General features: G+C 49.0%; 3 protein-coding genes across 3 annotated transcripts; 2 read left to right on the top strand and 1 right to left on the bottom strand.

The window, feature by feature from the left end:
- Nucleotides 1-670: 670 nt before the first annotated feature.
- On the bottom strand, nucleotides 671-1845 carry N7484_003144 (Oxoglutarate/iron-dependent dioxygenase; the record flags this gene model as incomplete). Its single annotated transcript, XM_057113564.1, has 4 exons — nucleotides 671-993; nucleotides 1056-1383; nucleotides 1460-1621; nucleotides 1684-1845. The coding sequence occupies 4 exons, from the start codon at nucleotides 1843-1845 to the stop codon at nucleotides 671-673; spliced, it is 975 nt and encodes a 324-aa protein (XP_056973704.1).
- A 380-nt stretch (nucleotides 1846-2225) lies between these two features.
- N7484_003143 (non-ribosomal peptide synthetase) lies at nucleotides 2226-18740 on the top strand (the record flags this gene model as incomplete). The annotated part of the gene is made up of 5 exons (XM_057113563.1): nucleotides 2226-2818; nucleotides 2878-14750; nucleotides 14823-15908; nucleotides 15968-16973; nucleotides 17039-18740. The coding sequence occupies 5 exons, from the start codon at nucleotides 2226-2228 to the stop codon at nucleotides 18738-18740; spliced, it is 16260 nt and encodes a 5419-aa protein (XP_056973703.1).
- A 1075-nt stretch (nucleotides 18741-19815) lies between these two features.
- N7484_003142 (putative Rho guanyl nucleotide exchange factor) lies at nucleotides 19816-25168 on the top strand (the record flags this gene model as incomplete). The annotated part of the gene is made up of 2 exons (XM_057113562.1): nucleotides 19816-24117; nucleotides 24176-25168. The coding sequence occupies 2 exons, from the start codon at nucleotides 19816-19818 to the stop codon at nucleotides 25166-25168; spliced, it is 5295 nt and encodes a 1764-aa protein (XP_056973702.1).
- Nucleotides 25169-25244: the final 76 nt, after the last annotated feature.

Here is a 25244-nt window from a genome sequence, read left to right as displayed (position 1 = left end):
AGCTGATTGATCGCCGCCACCTATCAAAGCAACCTGCATATTGACCACTCGAAAAAAAAAACGGCCATTTTCATCATATGAGGCGTTCATGGCGCTATCTCTGTTGTCGCAGATTCCATTTTCGGGCCCGAAGGAGGACTCTCGGGAGTGTTTACCCTGATAGAAACCGCTTCTTTCATTGAAATGATCATTGGCTGAGCCATGGATGGCGCCATAAAAGAATTCGTCGACTGTGACTATCTGGTTGGAATTGGAGTTAGTAGTCATCCCTCTTGTTTGGTATTCATTTCGGCCAAGCGACTAATATGTTTCAAGCACAGGGCAATATATCTAATATTCATGGGTCTTCTTAATATTTTCCAGGCGATCTTTATAGTTTTGCTTTTGAGGTCTACTGTTCCAAGTTGAGATACCAGATGAGATACCAGATAAGTCTTCGAACGGCTAAATTTTCAAGAGCGAAAGACAATCACCATTGTATTGGGAGAAAGGATGAAGCGGGGCTCAAGATGAGTGGGGCTTCTTATCAGTGCTAGGACCCACCAGTATCACATAACAACAGGTTGCACCATTATATCCTGCGGAGTCCGGACAATTGTGATGTTGTATTTGCTCACCAAACCTAGCAAGTACTGTTCTGAGACCCTTTTCAAGGTTGGTATCGCTTGGTCTACTGAGCATATGTACCCTCGATGCGCATATGTTGGAACTCATTAGCTGTCATGAACTTCTCAATTGGCTGGCTTTCCGCCGCCGGCGAATTCACTAGTGGACGGAGAATTGCTGACCTATCAGGCTTGGCAAAATACGCAATTGAGAAGCGTTCACTAATTAGCCCCTCGTTTTTATTCTTCGCCGCCACATGCACGCGGTGCCGGGCACTATGCAAGCCTGTCCACATTTGAAGACAATCACCGACGTTGAGAATACACTCATAGCGGCCGCAGCTTTCAGCTGGCACGAACAGTCCGCTACCACAGGGATATTCCATCTCTGCCAATCCGAGGTCCGTCAGCCAAGCGCTGAAAGGAGGCATCAAAAATAGCTTTTATTACCTAATCCACCGACATCGTCCTGGAACAATAGAGTAATGGTGCCAAAGTCTGTATGTGCTGCAATTCGTGTGGCATTGGCAAATTCGGCCCGATCGACTTCTGGGTAGTGGCTGAGACGCAACTCGTTGGTCTTCATGACGTGCAATTCACGCAGTGCGTGCACAGGTAGTCCCAGGCCGATTGAGATAGCATCCAAAATTTTCAACTCAGCGTCATAGCAGACCGAGAAGAAGGAGTTCATTATCATCTGAAAACCATCCAGAATTCCTGCCGGGGGCCAGATATTGGAGTACAGCGGATCTTGTTCCGATCCAATATCATAGGTTTCCTACAGAAACGTGGTTTAGCGCTAAGGAATTGGTAGCTAAATCCATTTAAGCAACAGAAAATGTGCTCACACTCACCTTCATATCCCGAAGTAAGGGCTGTGTGGCCGAAGATCGATAATTGGAAACAGCCGATATATTTTCCAAGCCCACGGGACTGAAACCTCGGTGGGGATGAGCCGTGAGAGGATGAGGTGATTTCAATTTCTGCTCCAAAGGGAGTTTGAAGAATTTTTGACTCTGTTGCAAGAACTTAGATCAGCGGTGGATTTGATCAAAAATTACCAAAAAAGTCATCGTACAGCTTCGAATGTCTGGTTGATATTTGACGAAGGAATTCCGTGATTGACTAGTCGGACCCAGCCGGAATTCCTCAAGCCGGTAATCAACTCGCGGCAGAACTGATCTCGCTCATCGATACTCTTGTGATAAAATCTAGCAAAGTCAAGTTGCTCAAACATCATTGAAAGGAGTCTTGCGAGGGCAAGGGTGGTGCCTAGTGGTGAGGACGGCAAGGCTGTAATGGTCAAACTCGAAGCAATGCTAGTTCCAGAAAGTAGCAGAAATATAAATTGCAATTTGCCGGGACATTAATGCCGGCCGAATGACCCCAAAAGAAAATGGTGGCGTAGAATTGATAAGACCACCGGTATCCTTTACCGGGAGTATGGTCCATAATGCATTAGCGTCGTGAAGGATCATTCTAGTGCAATCCTGTGGGCTTACGGCGGTGTGCAGCAAGAGCCCTCCAGGCCTCGTGATTAAGCTTAAGAGTCGTTTCCCTGCCAATCTCACCGTATACGAACATTTTGCTGTAAACCAGGAATATTGGTAACCCCTCAAAATGAACACGACAACCACAAGCGACACCCCACTATCAATACCAGATGCTCCCGATGCTTCGCCTCCTTCCTCCCAAGAGCTTGATGAGATCTGGGCCAACAACTATCTTTTCCCAAAGTCCATTTCAGGCTGTGTTCACGACTTGATCACCAATGTATCGCAAAGACAGCCGGATGCCCGGGCCGTCTGTGCGTGGGATGGGGATTTTACCTATGCTGAAATCTCAGCCCTGAGCGACCACGTTGCATATCGTCTCTGTGGAATGAACATCACGCCCAAGTCATCATTGGCCATTCTTTTCCCAAAATCGCGATGGACGTGCGTGGCTATGTTGGGTATCATGAAAGCCGGACACGCAGCCGTTGCGCTTGATTTAGCCCATCCTAATGCAAGATTGCGATCTATTATTCGGCACGCACAGCCAAAGGTAATTTTATGTTGCCCGAGCACCCGCGATAGAGCCTCGATATTGTGCGATATTCCCGCTTTTCAACTTGACGACGGCTTGCTGGGGATCATCAGTACCATAAAAGACCGGATCCTCGATTTGCCCGAGGTGTCACCAAAAGATTTAGTCTACATATCGTTCACCTCGTAAGAAGCTTACTTGTACTTTCTCTTCGATCTCAATTGCTGACTTTAATTCAATCCAGCGGAACTACCGGCCAGCCCAAAGGGGCGTGCATCAGCCATTCTAATGTGCGAAGTGCTGTGTATCACCAAGGAGGGGCTTTGGGCTTTCACCCAGGTTCTCGTGTCTTTGACTTTGCGCCCTATTCCTTCGATGTGGCATGGAGCAATGTGCTTCATACTTTGTGCGCTGGCGGCTGTCTTTGCATCGCGAACGAGGAAGACATGGTGAATGACTTGTCAGCTGCTATCACAAATTTTGCGGCCACTCTTATCAATGTCACACCAACTGTCTTACGGACAATCAGCCTTGTCCCGCCGACACTTCAAACTGTACTGCTAAGCGGTGAGATGCCGTATCGGGAAAATGTGACCGAATGGGCCGGCCGAGTTCGTTTGCTAAATACATATGGCCCCACGGAGTGCACCTGGAAGTGCACATTCTCACGGATCAGTGGATGCGAAGAAGGTCGACCAGACATTGGGAGAGGAGTGGGATTCTGTCTCTGGATCGTGAATCCCAATGACAGCAGCCAACTTGTTTCTCCGGGTTTGCCAGGAGAATTATACCTCGAAGGGCCCATGGTTGGCCAAGGGTACCTGTCCAACTCCGAAAAGACCAATGAAGCTTTTATCAGTGATCCACCATGGCTTTTGTCTGGCAGCGCTCATGTCCCTGGACGGCGTGGCTCTTTATATAGGACCGGAGACCTTGTGAGGACACGTCCTGACGGAAGTCTGCTCTTCCTAGGGCGAAAGGATGACTCGCAATTGAAAGTCAGAGGCCAGCGGATTGAAATTGGCGACGTGGAGTATCATGCTCGCGCATGTCTTAATGATGCTCTGACGATAGTTGCTGATATTTTGGTTCCCGCGGGAAGTGAGACCGGGTTGCTCGCACTATTTGTACAAATCAAAGATCAGGACACTGAAAAAGTTGTGGTTACTATGAGAAATCTGGTTCGCGATTTACCTACCGTCTTGCCGGCGTTCATGCTTCCCAGTATCTACCTCCCGGTTGACCAGATACCCGTGGCTGCCACGGGCAAGGTAGATCGGCGAATATTACGAGAATTGGGAGGCAGACTATGTTGGGAACAGCTTCTTCGATCGCAACTGACTATCCTGCCAGTCCAAGAATACCGTGAGCCACATACTGGCATAGAAAAGCAACTTTGCGAGCTTTGGGCTCAGGTATTGAATGTACCATCAGCTCAAATCAGCGCCACAGACAGTTTCATTCGCCTAGGAGGAGACTCAATCTCAGCAATGTTCTTAGTGGCAGCGGCGCGGCAAGTTTGCCTGTTAATCACAGTGGCAGACGTGCTAAAAACTCCGGTATTGAGTGATCTTGCCTTAATAATCAGAAGGGAAGATGTCTTTCCTGAAACAGAAACAATCGCCCCATTTTCCCTTCTTGCCGGATCTCCTAACACTGAGAAAGTGCGCCAGGAAGCTGCTAGGGCTTGTGGAGTTGATATGACGGATGTTCGGGATGTCTATCCCTGTACGGCTCTTCAGCAGGGGATGTTATCCATCACAGCCCGAAGCTATGCTCATCCAAACCAATCGTCTGTTCCTAACGTTGCCCGAAACCTTTTCCAGCTTCCTAAACACGCAGACATTTCTATGATTGAAAATGCATGGAGAATAGTTGTCCACAAAGCAGATATTCTGCGAACACGAATTGTCGACTTGGCAGAGCATGGACTTGTTCAAGTTGTAGTTCAGTGTCCAGTCACATTGAATCGGTTTGAACATATCACCAACTTCGTTCATGACTACATCCCGATGGGCATGGGAAAACCTTTGTGTCGTGCTGGTATTATCCTGGGTGTGTCGCCTTGTCTGATCATAGAAATACATCATTCGATATTTGATGGTTGGTCAACAAAACTGATACTAGATGCTGTGGAGGCCGAATATCGCCAAGAAATGGCATCTTCGCCCCTCTTGCCCTTTCGAAAATTTGTGAAATATGTGACAGGTATAGATCAGGCAGCTTCGTCACTCTTTTGGAAGAAACTCCTAGCCAATGGGTCTGAGGCAAAAAGTTTCCCCTCTGCAGGATATCAGCCGGGAGAAAAGGTTGACCTCAGCCATGCTGTGCTAGACATTCCGTGGGTCAATGCGGGTGCAACACCATCATCAATTGTTCAAGCTGCGTTGGCCTTGCTACTGGCTTCATACACCAATAGCAATGAGATCAGATATGGGACAACCATCAGCGGACGCCAGGCCACTGTTGCCGGAATCGAAAGAATTGCGGGGCCTACAATCGCGACTATCCCTATCCGGGCCAAATTTGATTGGAATCAAACTGCTGCGAGCTGGCTGGAACAAGTTCAAAGAGAGACAGTAGATTATACTGAACATGCGCAGCTTGGACTACAGCATATTTCTAGATTGGTTGAAGAATCAAATCTCTTTCAGCTTCTGCTAGTAGTGCAGCCGCTACGGCAGAGACAAAACAGTGAAGAGACCGACCGTCTTTTTAGTCGTGCGAGCAGCTTGGTTGAAAGCTCCGATCAGCCTGGCACATTTGAAATTGTCTGTAAGGAGGAAAATGCTGATAGTGCGGGCATTTACAACCCATACCCGATGATGATTATATGTCAATTGCAGGAGTCCGGACTAGAATTGAGAATCAACTTCGATTCTGGCGCTGTTGCAGTTGACCAGGTCCAGCGAATGTCAATACAATTAGAAAATTTGTTGCGACAATTATGCTCTGAGGATTGCGCTCGGAAGAAACTGTGTGATATCACTGCTGTCACTAAAGAAGACCTGGCTGACATCTGGACGTGGAACAAAGCCCGACCAATCACAGAATTTGAAGCTGTCACTGACATTATTCAACGGCGGAATGCTTTGAAACCAGAGCGAATCCTGATATCTGCATGGGACCGTCGTTTAACGGCTCACCAAGTGGAATCATGGTCAACATCCCTGGCTGCTCGGCTACGCCATGAGGGAGTAGCCGCAGGTTCGATTATCATTTTGGCCTCCGAGAAGTGCTCCTGGCAGGTCGTTTTGATGCTTGCAGCTCTTCAGATCGGTGCGGTTGTTTTGCCCATGTCTGTTCCTGTTTCTAAAAGCCGCGCTTTGCAAGTTGTTGAGAACTTGAAGCCCCAGATTGCTGTTACATCGACATTGCTCGGTCCATCTTCTTTTCACAGATTAATCCCCGTCGTCAGTATTGATGAAATGACCACGATGAGCAATGCTGGCCACGGAGCTGTCAAATACTCGCCTCGCCGCCATCTGCCCAGCGACCCTGCTCTTCTCCTATTTACTTCAGGGTCTACAGGAACACCAAAAGCTATTCAGTGGAGTCATAGGGTTCTTGCTACCAATGTTCAAGCCGCCGCTAAAGCCTTTGGGCTCACAGAGAACAGCCGAGTATTCCAATTTGCTGGTTACGATTTCGATGTGAGCACTGTGGAGCTTTTGGCAAGTTTGTTTGTTGGAGCTTGCCTTTGCATTCCATCCGAGGCAGATAGGACGAACGCACTGGTGGATGCAATCAATGAATACGATGCTAATTGGATGTGTCTAACGCCAACGGTGTCAGAAACCTTGATTCCAACTCATTTGCCATCTCTGAAAACGATAGTATTTGCAGGCGAGAAACTCGAGCGTAAGACTGCCTTTCGCTGGATTCGCGCACAGAAAGCCGTGTACAACTGGTATGGACCAGCAGAAGCCTCGTTGGCTACTTCGTGCCATGTGGAGCACCATAATTGGTACCCGGGTATGATTGGCAAAGGTAATGCTGGCCTGACATGGCTCGTTGATCCAAAAAACCCCAACCTGTTAGCCCCAGTGGGCGCAGTGGCCGAACTGTGCATAGAGGGCCCAATCCTCGCTCAGTATGCTGGAGTCAATGAGGCAGCATTGAACAAAGATAATTTTATCTCGCCGTCGTGGCTCGAGAATGGACATTGCAAGGCTCCTGGTCGATCAGGCCCCGTCTATCGTACTGGTGATTTGGTTGTCTATAACCCGCAAGGCTCTATCGCGTATCTAGGGCGCCGCAATGATTCACAGCGAAAGATCCGTGGTCAGAGAATCGACCTGAGTGAGATAGAGCGTTGCATACAAGAATTTCTAACAGGCCAAATAGCAACGCTTGTGGCAGAGATCATTTCGTTTTCAAGGGGTAATGAGAGCTTGGCTCTCTTTGTTATTCCTACTGACGACACCTACCGCAAAGATCCTCAAGCATATATTCGACATGTATGGCCAGTCGATGCCCTGGAGAATCACCTAACCGGCATTCTCCCATCTTACATGATTCCAAGGATTTATATCCCCCTCAGCGAGCTTCCCATTGGGCCAACGGGGAAAACAAATAGACGACGATTACAAGAGATCGGAGCTTCCTTCACATCCGCGCAGCTGGCAGATATGCAGCCCACTCGAAAGCAAACCCGAAAAACGACCACAGACAACGAAAAGATGTTACAAATAATATGGGCTAATGTTCTCGGTGTTGAGATGGACATCATTAAAGCGACCGACCACTTTCTACGCTTGGGAGGGGACTCCATCAGCGCGATGCGTCTCGTGGGGATGGTCCGTGATCGTGGCCTCTCTCTCACTGTTGCAGATGTTTTCAATACTCCCGAGTTGGAGAATATGGCCGAGAATATTGGAAGGATTGAGGGGAATGTGGGCTTGAAAGCCATTCCAGCATTCTCGCTTTTACCCGAGGGGATCGACAAGGGGTACTGTCGATCGTATGTCGCTCGAGCCTGTTCAGTAGCGGAAAGTCAAGTCCTTGATATCTATCCGTGTACAGCGCTTCAGGAGGGATTGCTTGCCTTGGGAGTAAAAAGGCAAGGGAGATATGTATCTCGCAGTGTTCTGCCACTGCAAAGAGACATCGACCCCGACCAACTCAAATCCGCCTGGGCAAAGACAGTCACCAAATTGGCTATCATGCGAACCCGAATTGTGGACCTCCTTGGAAAGTCACTCTTACAGGTCGTCCTTGAGGACACTCCATGGAGATCCGGCGAAGAGCTCCAACAGTACCTAGAGAATGATGAGATGGAGATCATGGGTCTGGGGACTCAGCTCTGCCATGCAGCCATCATCGACCACAATTTCATTTTCACAATTCATCACTGCCTGTATGATGGAAACTCACTGCCAATGATTCTTGAAGAACTACAGGCGCAGTATTATAATCAATCCGGAAGGACAGTCACTGGAGTTGAGCATTTCATTGATCATTTGAGCCAGATAGATCGACAAGACGCAGATAATTTCTGGAAGGCCCAGCTTTCTCGGGCTTATTTCCGTTCATTCCCTACTCTGCCCTATACTTTGTATGAGCCACAAGCTAGTGAAGTACTCGAGCATTCCATCGCCCTGGACTGGCCTGCAAAAGGTGCCACACCATCAACCATCTTCCGCGCAGCATGGGCAATTCTGCAATCACAATATATTGCTTGTGAGGATATCATTTTTGGAGTTACTGTTAGTGGGCGACAAGCAAATATGACAGGTATTGAAAACTGTGTTGTGCCAACCATCGCGACGGTTCCAATTGCTATGTCAATCGACTGGAAGAGTAATGTCGAAGCATTCCTTCAAAATGTTCAGAACCATGGACTTGATATTATGCCATATGAGCAATACGGTTTGCCGAGAATTTACAAGGCCAATGGAAACGAAAGTTCTGGGTTATTCCAGACTTTGTTGGTGGTTCAACCAATCCCTACGGAAATACCTACTGGCACTCATGCAGGAACTAGTCTTCATGAAGATAGCCCACTGTTCAAAGCCCGCAGCCTATCTTCCAATTTAGACACTCTGGGTGTTGATCCTTTCAATGTATATGCCCTCATGGTGATTTGCCAGCTTACTCGCTCGGGGCTCGCCGTGCAGATGAGCTTTGATCCTAACGTTGTCGAAAAGACGCAGATAAGGAACATGACTTATCAGCTAGAGACTATCATTCGGCAGTTGTGTACGGATTCTCCTGGCACTGTGTCTTTGAACACTATCCAAACAGCAAGTGACCTCGATATAGAGCGCTTTTGGGTTCAAAATGGGCAGTTGCCTCCAGAGCCATCCATCTTTGTACACGACATGACTGCATTTTGTGCAACGAATGAACCCGATGCAATCGCCGTCAACGCATGGGATGGTCGGTTCACATACGCCGAGCTGGACCAAATATCTACCTTGATCGCGCACAATTTGATGTTTCATGGTATAACAAAGGGTTCCATAGTACCTCTATGCCTTGCCAAATCACGATTCATGCCACTGGCTCAAATTGCCGTGTGGAAAGCTGGTGCAGTTACCTTACTGCAGTCAGCCGACATACCTGAGCAGAGAATGAGTCGTGCTTTTCAACATCTTGGAGTGCAGCTTGCCCTTGCCTCTCCTGAACGTGTGGGGACGGTATCGAAGTATGCTAAATGCATTACCGTGGAACAAATTTTGGAGCTGAAAGGAGCGACGAACTCGTTACCAGCACTTGAAATGGAAAGTCCAGCTACGATATTAATTTCGTCTGGTAGTACAGGCGAGCCAAAACATATTCTCTGGAGCCACCGAGCCCTGGCCGCAAATACAGAACAGCTTGCATTGAAGCTATCCGTGAACGCGTCGTCTCGCGTGTTTCAATTCTCATCCTACGATTTTGATGTTGCTACCTTGGAGACCCTGATGTGTCTTACGCACGGGGCTACGCTTTGCATCCCATCGGAAGCTCAGCGCCTCGACGGCATATCAGCTGCGATCAATCAGTTCGGAGCCAACTGGGTCTTCCTTACTCCATCTACAGCTCGTTTGATAAGCCCACAGGATATACCTAGTATTTCCACAATCGTTATGGGTGGTGAAAATGTGGTTGAATCCGATGTTGAAAAATGGAAAGGGTATTGCGCTGTCCGTAATTGGTACGGCCCAGCTGAGTTTCCTGCAGTCACCGTCTGTGCATCAGATAGGGACTCCTGGTCTAGCAGTGTCCTATCTCATATAAACGACTGCTGCTGCTGGCTCGTAGACCCTCAAAACTACCACAGACTCGTCCCATATGGAGCTATTGGTGAGATTCTGGTACAGGGGCCTGCTTGCGCCAGTGGCTATGTAGGAAATTCCCTTCTCACGGAAAGTAATTTCTGCCACTCTCCAGCATTTCTCTCTGCGCATGCAGAAATACAGGGCTCTGTATATCGAACCGGTGATTTGGCTCGATTTGATTCCGACGGCCACTTGATTTTTCTGGAGCGAAAGGATTCACAGGTGAAAGTCCTTGGTCAACTAGTGGTCCCCAAGGAGGTCGAAATTCAGATTCAACGATATATCAATAGCCCAGCGGATGTTGTTGAAGTTATTGTCGATATCATTACACCATCAGGTGGAAGTGGAGTAATGCTCGTAGCATTCGTCATTACTTTCGAGGATATAGAGCGACTGACAACCGGACTCAATCAAAAATTACTAGCCGTTTTACCTCGCTATGCAGTACCTTCGTGGTATATCGCTATTCCGAGTGTTCCTTTGACTACCAATGGCAAACGCGATCGAAAACGACTACTTGAGATTGCCGCCTCTTCTAGCCCATCAAATCAGGAGTCTACGGGACGAGCACCAGTGACCACTGCAGAAATTACCCTAGCGAAGCTGTGGTCATTAACTCTAGGAATAGACGTGGAGGTTATCTCAACCACCGTCAGCTTCCTGCAGATTGGCAATTCTATTGATGCCATGCGCTTAGTAGGCACAGCTCGTCAACATGGTCTGGTACTCACTGTTGCCGGCGTGATGCAACATCCCATTTTTGAGGAGATGGCAAGCCTTTTGGAAAGACTTGAGGATGTGCCAGATGATATTATTGAGCCTTTCACACTCTTGGATCAGAGTCTAGACCAAAAGCTCATTCTTTGCCAGGTTGCATCAGCCTGCGACGTCAAAGAAGGCGATGTTGAAGATATATTCCCTTGCACCGCCCTCCAAACCGGTCTATTGGCGCTAACGGTCAAGTCCGGTGGGGATTACACCAGCCAAAATGTACAGGAGCTCGGCCCTTCAGTAGATGTCGACCGCTTCAAGCATGCATGGGAAGAGCTAATTCGTCTTGTCCCTATCCTACGCACGCGGATCGTCGATCTTTCTAGACAAGGATTCGTTCAAGTCGTGATCAGAGAGCAATTGAGCTGGAGTAAGGCCGATGGCGTGCAAGGTTACTTGAGCTGGGATCGGCAGTTCCCAATGGGCTTGGGATCCCCTCTCATGCGTTGTGGGCTGTTTGCGACCAACAATGGAACAGGCAATTTTTCCGGCTCAGATCGCTGGTACTTTGCATTGACGATGCATCATTCTATCTACGACGGACCAACTTCAGCCATGATCATGGGCACACTGAAAAGTTTGTATTATGGGGAAACACTTCTTCGGTTGTGCCCGTTCCAAAACTTTGTGAAATATATTAGCAACCAGAGTGAAAAAGCCGGGACCCATTATTGGAAGACACAATTTAAGGAATGTGAAGCATTGCAATTTCCTTTGCTTCCATCCTCTAGTTACCAACCATGCACAGATTCTACTCGAACTATGACGATTAAGGATATCAAATGGCGCAAAGATGGGCTCACTTCATCCACCATCATCCGTTCAGCAACGGCCCTACTTTGTGCTCAGCACTCGATGTCTTCTGACGTGGTATTTGGAACTGTCGTTATGGGCCGTAAAGCCCCTATCCAGGGCACAGAAAGGATTGCTGGTCCTACCATTGCCACGGTCCCCATCCGAGTGCGGATTCCTACCGACGCAACTATTTCACAGTTCCTCCAATCTGTCCAAGATCAAGAGCGAGACATGATTCCCCATGAGCAGATGGGTTTGTCAAATATTAGAAAAGTCAGCACTCTTGCAGAGACTGCGTGCCGCTTCCAGACTTTGCTGGTGATTCAACCACCCGAACATACTATGGACAATACTGGCCTATTTGTCTCTCAGGGCGACACACATGACGCGACCCGATACCACAGCTTCAGTTCGTATGCCTTATTGGTAGTCTGCAATCTGGACTTTGATCGGCTGAAGGTTGAGTTCTGTTATGATTCACTCGTCGTTTCTTCAGATACCATTCAAGTCATGTCAGCACACCTAGAGGACACTTTACGAAGCTTGTGCGCACAGACACTGCCGCATACTAGGCTGAACACTGTCAAAATGATGCCAACTTCTCACCTTAATTGTATCTGGGCCTGGAATGCAACGGCGCCAAACGTTGTAGATCGATGCATGCATGACATGATCACAGAAGTCGCGCAAAGCCAGCCAGATGCGATCGCTATCTCTGCGTGGGATGGTAATATGACATATGGTGATTTAGACCTGCTATCTACCAGAATTGCAGTTCGTTTGGTGCTGATGGGGGTCAAGAGAAACATGATTGTACCACTATGCTTTGAAAAAAGTTTGTATGTCATGGTGGCCCTCCTAGGTGTGATCAAGGCTGGAGGAGCTACTCTTCTCTTGGACCCTTCATTACCAGATTCTCGCCTCGACCTTATATTGCAACAATTGCAGCCTACTCTCCTAATTTCTTCTACCTCACAGAAACAGCGCTGTACTCGATGGGTGGCCTGTCCAGTGGTCTTAGGGAAAGGATCATCCTTCATCGAGTCAGATGGATTGAATGAAAAGGTTGAGAGCCAAACCTTACCGTCTGTCTCTTCCAGAGACCTTCTGTATATTGTCTTTACAAGTGGTAGCACCGGGACTCCAAAGGGATGTCTGATCCAGCATCAACAGTTCAGCAGTGCCGTTGTGTATCAGAGAGCCGCACTTGAAATGAATCAAGCAACACGCCTGTACGACTTTTCTTCTCATTCATTTGATGCAGTCTATTGGTGTGTTTTTCACGTATGGAATGCCGGTGGTACATTGTGTATTCCCAGCGAGGAAGAACGAAAAAGTGACCTGACCGAGAGCGTCCGGCGGTTCGACACTTCCCACATATTTTTAACTCCATCTACCGCACGGCTGATAGACCCAGATCGCATTCCTACTCTGCGCTATCTCTTTCTTGGAGGCGAGGCAGTGCTGCCAGAAGATTTCGCTCGATGGCCAGCAAATGTCAACACAGTTGAAGTATACGGGCCTTCAGAATGCTCAGTCATGACTTCCTGTTATAGGATACCCCTGAAGGAGGCCGTTGCCGCTTCCTCCATTGGAAAAGGCATAGGAACGGTTATGTGGGTGGTCGATCCGGGAAATCAAGACTGCCTAGCTCCTCTTGGGACTGTGGGTGAGCTTTTCATTGAGGGGCCTCTAGTCGGCCAGGGATATTATCAAGATCAAAAGAAGACAACAGCGGCATTCATCGAGGAGATCGAAAGTCCTTCTTGGCTGGTCAATGGCTCTCCCGATGGCACAGTGCCGGGGCGACGTGGTCGGATGTACAAGACTGGCGACCTTGTTAAATACCATCCGATCACCGGAAACCTCGTATTTGTGGGTCGTAAGGACACCCAAGTCAAGTTACGCGGGCAACGCATCGAGCTTGCAGACGTTGAGCACCACATAATGCAGTGTTTGATGAATCACTTCTTTCCAGAGGCTCCTCCAACTGTAGTAGCAGAGGTTATAACGCCCACAGCTATTGGGCGGCCGATGCTCGCGGCCTATATCAGCTGTGAGGAAGCACAGCTGGCTGCTTTGATTCCTTATCTCGAAGCAGAGTTACCTATCCGGATACCTATCCATATGGTGCCTGCAGCTTTTATCGCAATGGCATCTATGCCTATGGCCCCGAGTGGTAAACTAGACCGGCGATGTTTGCGTGATATCGGATCCGGCTTGACTTTGGAGGCATTCTCACGCAATGATGGTTCTTCTGGCTCCACGTCTCTGAGCTCACCCTCTGAGATAAAACTGCAAGGTTTGTGGGTAGAGGTCCTTGGTGTATCTGCCGAAAATATTGGTTCTCAAAGCAGTTTTATCCGCCTAGGTGGTGACTCTATTTCGGCTATGCGACTTGCTTCTTTGGCTCGTGCGCAAGGTCTAGTGTTATCAGTTTATGACATTCTTACAACGCCTCTATTTTCAGAGATGATACGGGCAGTGAGTGATATGCCCTTCACAGGTACTCAAGAGGTGGATCCGGTCATGGCATTTTCTCTCTTGAAGCAACCCTCACAGAAAAACGTGATTCTGGCCGATTTTGCTAGTCAGTGCCAAGTTCATGAGAGCCAAATTCAAGACATCTTCCCATGTACTGGCGTTCAGAAGTCTCTTCTCTCCATGACTGCAAAGCAGGCCAATTCATATGTCGCCCGGGTCTTAGTCAGGCTGAGGAAGAATGTCGACGAGTCACGTCTCATGGATGCCTGGGAAAATGTGAGCAGAGCCTCCGCACCTATTCTCCGCTCTAGAATCGTTGATAGCCCAATAGAGGGGCTAGTTCAGGGTGTGGTAGATGAAACGCTTCATTGGGACACCACCCAACCACTCCAGCAATATCTTCGGAAACATCAAACTAGGCCGATAGGTCTGGGCACTCCATTGACTAGGCTTGCAATTATCGAACATGAAAGTGATCATGAGCGGTATTGCCTGCTTACCCAGCATCACGCGATGTATGATGGCTATTCCCTAGATCTTCTAATGAACGAGGTTTCCAAAGCGTACAGTGGATTCATCGATGTGAATACTTCGTCAGTACAGTTCCAGGCTTTCATTAAGTATGTAATGGGTGTTGATGTGGAAGAGGCGAAATCATTTTGGAGTCATCAGTTCGCAGACTTCGAGGCCATTTCATTTCCAGCTTTGCCTCATGCAGATTATCGACCTAAGGCAGATAGTACAGTGCACCGCAAACTCGAGACCTTTCACTGGTCGCAGTGCGACTTCACTCCATCTACTAGTATGTATCCCTAGTCTGACTGGTTTTTCTGCTGCCTTTTCCCCGTGTTATCTGACATATCTACGTCCACAGTCATTCGTGCATCCTGGGCCATTCTTACTGCTCGTTACATAGACTCTGATGACATTGTCTTCGGCGCAATGGTTACTGGTCGACAAACCTTTCTTCCGGGCCTGGATCGCATGTTAGCGCCTCTCATAAACGCGGTGCCTGTCCGAGTGAAACTTGATTTTGAAGAATCCGTCGATGATCTTCTCGCCAGGGTCCAAAAGCAGTCAATTGACATGATTCCCTATGAGCAGACTGAGCTCCTCTCAATCCGTCAGATTGATGCTAATACTAATCGTGGGACCCAATTCAATACTCTTCTAGTTATTCAGCCTCCAAGTCAAAGCCGGTTTGTTGAATATCCTGATGGACCCTTCGAATATCCAAGAGAACTAGTCTCTGTCACTCAAGATCTGGATAACTCCAATCCAAATGCTATTATGATCATGTGCCAGCTCACGGAGGAGAATGGACTACAACTTGAATTCAGCTTTGACTCTAAGGTGATTGACGCGATACAAATGGCACGAGTTGCCTCACAGTTTGAACACATATTGCGTCAAGTATGTGTAGCCACAACACAGACTGTTGGTTCAATTCAAACTCTCAGTGGCCCTGATCTCGCAGAACTATGGAATTGGAATGCCGTTGTTCCGCAAGCCATCCCGAAATGCGTTCATACCCTGATTGCCACTACTGCTCGAAGTCATGGAGAGAAGCCGGCTATCTGCGCCTGGGACGGCAATTTGTCGTATAATGAGCTAGATCGACTTTCCACTCGCCTAGCCTCGGTCTTGATTGCCCGTGGCCTTGGTATCGGGAGCGTGGTTCCACTTTGCTTTGATAAGTCAATGTGGCATCCTGTCGCCGTCCTGGGTGTGATGAAGTCCGGAGCCATTTGCCTCTCGATGGATTCTACTCAACCAAAAGCACGACTACATTCCATCGTCCAGCAAGTCAAACCTCGGTTTATTCTGGCGTCCTCTACAAAATCCATATTGGCGAGTCATTTGTCCGATGCTCGAGTCATTGTGATTGATCAGGATTACCTCGACTTGTGCATTGCTATACGATCATTGCCAACTGTCAAACCATCCGATGTGTTGTATGGTAGGTTTAAAACATTTATCTTGTCTATTCAATGAGTTAACTGACTTCTCGAACTATAGTGGTATTCACTAGTGGGTCGACAGGAACACCGAAGGGCGTCGTGACTACACATCAAAATTTCGCATCTGCTGCAATCCATCAGGCAAATATGCTGCGTATTAAGCCAGGAACACGAGTTTTTGACTTTGTTTCGTATAGCTTCGACGTCTCTTGGTCAAACACCCTCCAAACCCTGATTTGCGGAGGCTGCCTTTGCATTCCTGCAGAATCCGAACGTCGAAATGACATTGCAGGTGCTTTCAATCGCATGAGATGCAATTATTCTTACTTTACGCCCTCGGTAGTACGATCTTTGGAGCCTTTGAGCTTTCCTGGGCTCCGGACTTTAGCCATGGGGGGTGAGCCTATTCCCACTACCGAAGTTGCTCGCTGGAGGCAGACTGAAGCTGTTATTGGGATCTACGGTCCAGCGGAGTGTGCACAGGCTCTCACATTCACGATCCTTCAGCCAGGTGGGCTCAATAATCAGGTGGGACATTCTTATGGTGCCCGAACATGGTTAGTGCAGCCAGATCATCCTGATCGCCTGGCATCTATTGGCGCCGTTGGGGAGCTCCTGATAGAGGGCCCTACTGTTAGTCAAGGCTATTTTAACGACTCTTCCAAGACTGCGGCAGTCTATATCCACAATCCATCCTGGTTGTTGAAGGGAGCACCCGGTCGTCCGGGCCGTCAAGCCATTCTCTACAAAACCGGAGATCTGCTTCGATACAACTCAGATGGATCTTTGCAGTTCTTAGGTCGTAAAGATGGCATGGTTAAGCTTCGAGGCCAACGAATTGAGCTGACCGAGGTCGAGTACCATATTCGAGCTAATCTATGTCACCCTGGTCTATGTAGTGGTCTTGCAGCAGAGATCATTACTCCTCGCAACGGCAGTCCTCTTCTGGTTGTCTTTATAGCCTTGGCCTCTGGTGGAGCAGCAAATTCAGAGGATACACTATCAAAAATGGCGCGTCTGATCGATGGTCTGGAGGATAGACTTTTCAATTGCCTGCCACAGTAGTATGTATCTTCTAACGTTTCGGGCTTTCGTTATTTGCTGTTGATATTGACATTTTCGTTTTTAGCATGGTTCCGGGTGCCTACATTCCTGTAGAAAAGATTCCAATGACAACCACGGATAAGACGGACAGGCGAGCTCTGCGGCAACTGGGGGCTACGCAGACATTGGAGAATCTCGCAAAACTACAGTCTTTTGGAAAGGAACATCGACCTCCCACTAACCCCGTTGAACGGAAATTACAGGTGCTTTGGTCAGCAGTACTGGGGGTAGACATGAACAGCATCAACGCCAATAGCAATTTCCTTAAAATTGGTGGAGAGTCTATTGCAGCCATGCGACTGGTATCAGCAGCAAGAAAGGAAAAGCTCTTCCTGACAGTGGCGGACATTTTCAGTGCACCACAGCTTTCACAACTCGCCCTCCTGGTGCAGGAAACTGCGATGGAAGAAGCTTTACCGCTTTGCCAACCATTCGCATTCCTTGGACCGCATGATCTTCAGGCCTTTTTCGCCAGCTTTGTTGACCCTGTACTCGAACCAGGGGCAGGAAATATCCACGACGTGCTTCCTTGTACCGACTTCCAGAGGACTGCAGTCATGGATGCTTTGCAAGACCCTCCCAGTCGATTGCCACATTGGATTTTCGATCTTCCAATTGATGTTGACTTCGCACACTTGGAGCAGTCTTGCCGCAAGCTCGTTGACAATTACGATATTCTTCGTACGGTTTTCATCCAAGCGCATGGCCAACTCTGGCAAGTCTTGCTCGAGCACTTCAGTCCCCCCTATGACACTTTCCAAGCGAGTGAAAAGGATGACATGGTTGCCTTCGTAAATTCTATTTGCGAAATGGATCGGAAAAGAATCCGAACGCTTGGTTCTTCATTCATTCGCTTCATGGCAATAAGGAGTCCTCTAGGTCATCACCGACTCATCTTTCGTATCTCGCACGCTCAATTCGATGGTTTTAGTTGGGATATGGTACTTCGCACCCTCTCTTCAATTTATTGTGGCGACACTCTGGTGACCCTGCCCACATTTTCTCAGTATATCACATACATGAGTGACAAGAAGGCAGACGCTTTGGCCTACTGGACGTCACGACTTGAGCATGCTCCCACTCCCAGCTGGCGTCGGGTGAATTCTTCCAGTTATATTTTTTCTCCCAATGACCGAATGACGATCAAAAGGACAATTGCCTTACCCTCAGGTGAGCTAATCGAAGGGGTGTCACCGGCAACTTTATTCCACGCCGCGTGTGCCATGGTACTATCCCGCCAGTTTCGCCAGGATCACGTTGTTTTTGGGCGTCTGATCACCGGCCGGTCGATGCTACCAAGCAGTCTACAAAATGTGGTTGGCCCAACGATGACTGAAGTTCCTATCAGTGTTCAGGTCGATTCCAACGCTACGCTTTCGAGTATTGCGTTAGATTTGCAGCGCCAATTCGTCGAGGATTCCCGATACGAAACTGCTGGTATGGAAGATATTATTCGGAATTGCACTTACTGGCCCGCCACAGTAAATGATTTTGGCTGGCGAACAGCCTTTCAGCAAGAAGATGATGTTGAGTTCACTTTCCTTGGGGCAGCGAGTCGGATCTCGTTCTACGATGCTGATGTTTTGCCCCGGAATCGACCTGAAATATATGCTACTCCTCGAGATGGGAAACTCGAGCTTGAATTTGAGGGAAATCGTCAGCTTATAAGCGAGGATGAAATTCGGCGATTCATCCAGGGTCTGGAAACTGTACTGAGCGATACTTGATCTTGATTTGATGATAAACTGTGTGACCGTCTAAGTAGATACACATATGTCTTTTGAGCACTGGATTTTTCAAATAGCACATACATCTTGGCCAATGAACTTGTGAGGCCTTGAATCTCGGAAGGCACACATGGAACGGGATGGCACATCCCGGCCTATACCCTAAACTCAAAAGTCAAACGATCCATGGATTTGGGTCTAAAGCAGAGGTAAGCGCCAAGGTCGTGTTTATCCTTCAAAACGCTCATCCAGAATAGTTTATATAACACTAGTCTTAATAAGGGATAGTGGGAGGAATTGCAAACACGATTTGATCAAGAGCACGAGACTTGGTCTTCGACGAAGATAACATAGGGGTTTCCAGTGGAAAACTGTCATGTCCATCGCCCCCACCTGGCACCTGGTTTCAAGTTTACAGCTTATCCTAAAAATAACACTGTTCTAGTAGTGCATTTGAAAAAGGGACTTGCTGCATAATGAAATACGACATAAGAGATTTGCTTCATAGAATTGCCATAGGGGGGTTTGGAGGCTCAAAACCTGAAACATCGTGCCCAATAGGTCTCCCCACAGACCAACCTTGGAAGGTCGCACTATAGAATCAATGGTTGAGATGTAATCATTCCGAATTTTATATAAATTTAGATTTTAAATGTTCAGCCTTGTACAATAAATAGAATTAGCTAACAGGGGTTGGCGGTGGGGAGGGACCATAACCCAAATCCCCGGTCTCGCTCCGCTTGGGCGCTGGAACCACGCGATGGAATCCTCGCTGTGATCATATTTCTTACATTTTACTCTTCAAAATTGCTACTTTTCAATCTCGCCCCTTTTACCACCTTTCCCCGCTCATTCACTCTTCGAGGAATGCCTAGGGAGAGCTGCTTGGCAGACCTCACCTGCCCTCCCCTCATTTGGACGAGATCTCCCGCAGCTCCTTCGCTACCGCCGTGTCTCCGTTAACGTTCTGACTTGGGCCTTCGTCTGCTCCTCGGGGAGAGAGTGGAAGAAAAAGGCGGAGTGATCACGAGTCTCTTTGGAATCTAGTTTCGGCGACTTTTGACACTGCTGGACGATGGCGCATCCCAACGGACAACAGGCTTATTACGGCCAGCCCAGCAACCCCCCGGTCTCAAGACCATCGTCAGGTCGCTACGAAAGTTATGCACCCCAACGAAATCCCACGCAGAGCCAGCAGCAGCCCAGGCGAATGCCCAGCTTCAATAGCGGCGATGACTCCCATCTCTTCAATGCCGCTCGAACACATAATACGAGAGCGACCGATGCCAACGCCCAATACTCCGTGGGCAGTGGGCAGGTAGGCGGCGGTGCGCAAGGGAGTTACAATCCAGCATATGGGGGTTATGAGGATGGCGCGAACACCGTATACACCGGGTTTTCGCAACCTTCCCCAGATACGTCGCGTATGTCGCCGACCCGCGCAGCATCGCAGTCCGCCGCCATGTCGTACCAATACCAATCCGTGAATCAACCTGCCTATAATCCGCAACAATATGCCCTTCCGCAATCTCAAACCCAACCAAACCTAAGTTATAATCCCTCGTCCTACGCCGCTTCCAGCAATGCCTCCTATACCAGCTCTAGCCATCAACCATACAATCCAGCACTTTATCAGCCGGCCGCCGTTGCTAGCCTCTCTTCTCCAACGATCGCGCGTCGGCCTAGTGAGGCCTCGCCGTACGGACAGGCTCCTCCAACCCCACAATCATACGGTTTTCCTTCCCAACTACCGCCAATGCCTCCACCCCGTGCGCCGGATCACCCTTATGGAGGTCGCTCTCCATACGGGTCGTCACCTGGCGCGTCAAGCCAGCAGTATACGACGGCCGCCTCGCCTGCCTACCAGACAGTTTCATCACCGATAACAACATCATACGCGACCTCGAACTCTCCCGCGGGTACTTATCTGCCCCAGACTTACTTGCCTGTGTCCCATGGCTTCGGAACCGATTCTCCATACCCCTCCATACCGCCGTTCAATAGCCATTTCGATGAACAACCCCCCGCACCTCCAGTACATCAACCGCAAACCAATGGAATTTACAATAAGCGGCCCAGTGTATCCCATGCTGGCCGCTCTCTCCCTATCCCGCCCGTACAGCAAGACTTGCCCATTCTACCTCCGCGACGAACGGATACTTTGACAAGACATCCGCAGGCCAGGCCTCTTCCGGGACCACCGGTTGACACCGAACCAGACACTCGGAGTAGCGACGATATGTTGAAAGAAATCAATGACGCGGTGATGGATACGCAGACCAGCTTTCGGCGTCACAGCTCGCGAACATCACATCATAGCTTAGGCCTATCACCAGATGAGTCGCAGATCCATACGCATCGCTACGAGAACGTGGACGGCGAGAGTAGAGACGACGAGGACTTTGGTAGTGATCCAGAGGCCGAGGCTGGTCTAGCTATGATGCAGGAGGCTGAGGAACAAGAGAGGGCGCGGGAAGAGCACCAACGAGCTCGGCGCAAGACAGATGCTTCCGTTATTTCACGCGGGTCCTTTACATCCACTCGAGGTCCTTCCCCTCGTGCTGGGGCACCAGAGAACGAATTCAGCGGTCATGATCTGGCAGCTTATGAGGGTGGGTATCAAGGAAATATTCATTATGGAGACCAGCACCTATACAACCCCGAGGAATATCTGGATCCTCTCAGTGGTGGTGGCTTGACGGGCCGATCAGACTCTTTCAGGAGCTCTGACATGTCTGCGGATGAACGGGGGGATTACGTTGAACGAGGGGATTACGAAGAATACGACCATCCGCAGATCGCTTATCAATATGCCGCTCGAATGCATCATCTTCCACCTAATGCGCGTGTTGACGCGGGAGGAACAGGTGGGCTCGCCACCCCGGGAGAATATGGTCGTCGAATGAGCTGGGATTATGGCGAGGAAGGAGAAGGCTACGAGCAAGAAGAGGGTCAGTCTGGAGAAGAAAGTCCGCATCGCGCAGCGCATGAAGATCTGTTCTTTCATCCAGGCATGCGTCCATTACCCCCAGCTCCTGTCGAGCCAGCTGGAAACGCCGCACTTCACTCGCATCTAATGCCCGCCGGCACGTATCGGCCATCAGAGCAGGATGAGGTTCACTCACAGTATAGAAACCCCCCCGTTCCGGCGTCTGCGGACTCATATGGAGAGCCCTTACTTAGTCCATCCCAAGTCCCGCGATCGTCATCTTTGTCGACCCCGATTGGACCTCGTACTGATGCTCCTATCAGGTCAAAGACCGATGCGGACCGAGAAAAATACAAGCAGCAGCAGGACTTTCTCTGGCAGCTTCACAACAAAGACCTCCCCGAGGTTGATCCAGCCGCAGCGGCTGCTTCAATGGCTCTTGATCTGCCAGATATCCCTGTTGGTCGTCGCAAGAAGTTCACTCCTGCCAAACTGTCGTCTGAACAATTCAAGAAATGCACTGAACCCTGGGCTCTTAGTTCCATCCTTTCCTGGGTCCGGGATTTGAGTGAGGATGAGACAGATCTTCGCGAGCAGGCTATTGTTGATGCTATTGTTGCACTGTTTACCCACAAGGTCCCAACCATGAATATTGCGGATGCTGAGACTCTCGCTGCCCGTGTAGTTGGCAGCATGCTTGGGCAGGGAGCCCTTGTGAAAGAAGAGGAATGGGTCAAGTTCAGCAGGGGAACTCTTTCTGGTGTTCTGTTCCAAATCACTGGCACTGGCTGTTACTCGCCCAAGTTGCATGAGCAAGAACTGCACATCCAAGACACAGATTCATTTGGAAGGTGCTATTCTCACCACTGCATGAGGACATTGAAAAAAGTCAACTTGAAAGCGCAGATGATGGCACCTCAAAAGAAGATCGAGGATTGGGTGACTTTCTATAAGGTCCCTAAGGAAACCTGGGAGTCATACCCTAAAAAAGAGATTGATCGCCAGAACAACTTGCACGAGATTGTCACCACCGAAGACGCGTACATTGGCCAGTTGGATGTTCTACGAGAGCTCTACCGTGACCAACTAGCCAACATGAATCCTCCAATTATCCCTCCCAAACGCCTGTCCAGATTCTTGTCTGATGTGTTTGGTAAGGTCGACGCAGTCAAAAAGGTCAATGAGGATTTCTTGCTGGCGCAGCTCAAGTATCGTCAAAAAGAACAGGGTCCATTTATCGCGGGATTCAGCGATATTTTCCGAGAATGGATTCGGAAAGCTAAGACTGTTTACATTGATTATGCTGCCACGTTCCCGACTGCAAACTACTATGTGCGCAAGGAAGCCGAGCGGAATGTCCATTTCAAGCAATTCCTCAACCAGGTTCGCGAACAGAAGCAGTCCAATCGACTAAGCTGGGACACTTTCCTCAAGGCCCCGATCACGCGAATTCAGCGATACACCCTTTTACTTGCCACTGTACACAAGAATATGGTTAAGGATTCTGAGGAAAAGTTCAATGTCGCACAGGCCATTGAGGAAATCAAGATTGTGGCCTTGGAATGTGATAATAAAGTTGGCGAGATGAACAAGAAGGCCGATCTGATCGAACTTTCGGCCAAGTTGCAATTGCGACCAGAGATGAAGAAGGAAGTTGAGCTCAATCTTGAACACCTGGGTCGTGAAATTGTTTTCCGCGGCGATCTCCAACGCCCTGGAACCCGGACGCGATTCCTTGTTGACACCCATGCCATTCTTTTCGACCACTATCTCGTTCTTGCGAAATCATTTACCACACGAGACCCATCTCGAACAATAAAGTACGAACGGTATGATGTGTCTAAGCTTCCCATTCCCATGGATTTGCTGGCACTGGAGAGTACCAATGACGATCCAGTGGTCAAATCATCCATGCGGGGCGTTGCAACTGTTGCGCCTGCCCAGGCTGGTCTGAACCAGGCGGGGCCGGGAGCTGCCTTGAATGGACCTACGGCAAGCCTTGACTCGAAAGATGATAAGATTCTTTACCCGTTCAAGATCAAGCATCTTGGAAAGAATGGCACCTATATTCTGTATGCTTTCTCTGCTCAAAGCCGTGCTGAATGGTGCCAAAAAATCATCGAGGCGAAGACTAAGCATGCTGCGGCTTTGTTCTCTCAGAATGCGGAGCCATTCCGACTGCGCGTTCTCGCGGACACCGCGTTTGCTTATAGTGATCAGACCGTTGGCTCGAAGAGTGTCACCATTAAGGGAACGCCTCTCCATCGTGCAATTAAGGGGGTCGAGAAGCAATATAAGGATTCTGGGCCTCGGCCTACGCCAATCTGCAGAACCTCCGTCAATTGTGCTACGGTCTTTCAACAGCCTCCTGGCCGGATGATGTGTGCAATTGGAACCGACTATGGAGTATACATGTCTGATGTCAACAATCCTCGTGGCTGGTATCGGGTGGGTACTAACTTTGAGATTTATTCTGCCTTTTCAATACTAACAAATTTTCATACAGGCAATTCCCATTATGCGTGTCACTCAAATCGCTGTGTTTGAAGAGTTCAATTTATTCCTTCTTATCGCCGATCGCTCTCTCATCGCATACCATCTTGACGTGGTTTGCCCTGCGAATGGGAATGCGACAACTCAGTCACAAGACTCCGCTCGGCGGGCTCCACAAAAACTGTCCGGTAATCGCGAAGTAGGGTTCTTCGCGGCGGGACGCATGAAGGACCGATACTTGGTTCTCTACAAAAAACGTGACGGTCTATCATCCACCTTTAAAGTTCTCGAGCCCGTGATCCAGAAGTCATCATCCAGCAAAAGTCGACTATTCCAGTCGCGACGCTCACAAACCGAGTTCTTCCGTGAATACGACGAATTCTATATTCCCGCGGAAAGCTACGGTATCAACATGTTCCACTCCTCCCTCGCCATTTCGACCCAGCGTGGCATTGAAGTCCTTACCCTGGACAAGAAGCAATCTTGGTCTGTCCCTGATTTCCGCTCCGAAACTACACCCGACGCAGTTGATACGCTGCACGGCATTGCCCACCGCATCAAAGATCTTCGCCCGCTCGGCATGTACCGGCTCAGCGATAGCGAGTTCCTTGTTGCGTATGAGGAATGTGCTGTGTACGTCAACAAGCATGGTGACGTCTCGCGTAGCGTAGTAATGGAGTTCGTGGGCAGTGCCCACACCGCCTGTCTTCATGGCAAGTTCCTTATTCTTTTCAATGACGATTTTGTTGAGGTTCGCAATGCAATGAATGGTCGCTTGAGACAGGTCATACCCGGTCATAATGTCGTCTGTCTTGACGATGGCAGCAAGTTGCCCGGTTCCTTTGGTCAGGCCAATGCAAGTGGTATTGGGGCTCAGAGCAGCTTCAATGGTGCCAATGGCATCTCGACGAACCAGCACACTGTCAAGATCTGCATGCAACATCCTGAATATGAACGCAGCCAAATCGTCTTGGAGCTAGTTGAAAATGAAGGGCAAAAGGATTAATCGCATTTCCGAAGAAATCCTCTTCTCATCAGGTCTGAACATTGCTCAATTTCTTGCTTGGCCGGCTCGACTCAGG

This window comes from Penicillium longicatenatum, assembly GCF_028827895.1.
Source record: "Penicillium longicatenatum strain IBT 33135 chromosome Unknown contig_2_segment0_segment0, whole genome shotgun sequence".
NCBI lineage: Eukaryota > Fungi > Ascomycota > Eurotiomycetes > Eurotiales > Aspergillaceae > Penicillium > Penicillium longicatenatum.
The sequence above is the reverse complement of the archived record's forward strand: the minus strand, read 5'-3'. Positions and strand labels throughout refer to the sequence as shown.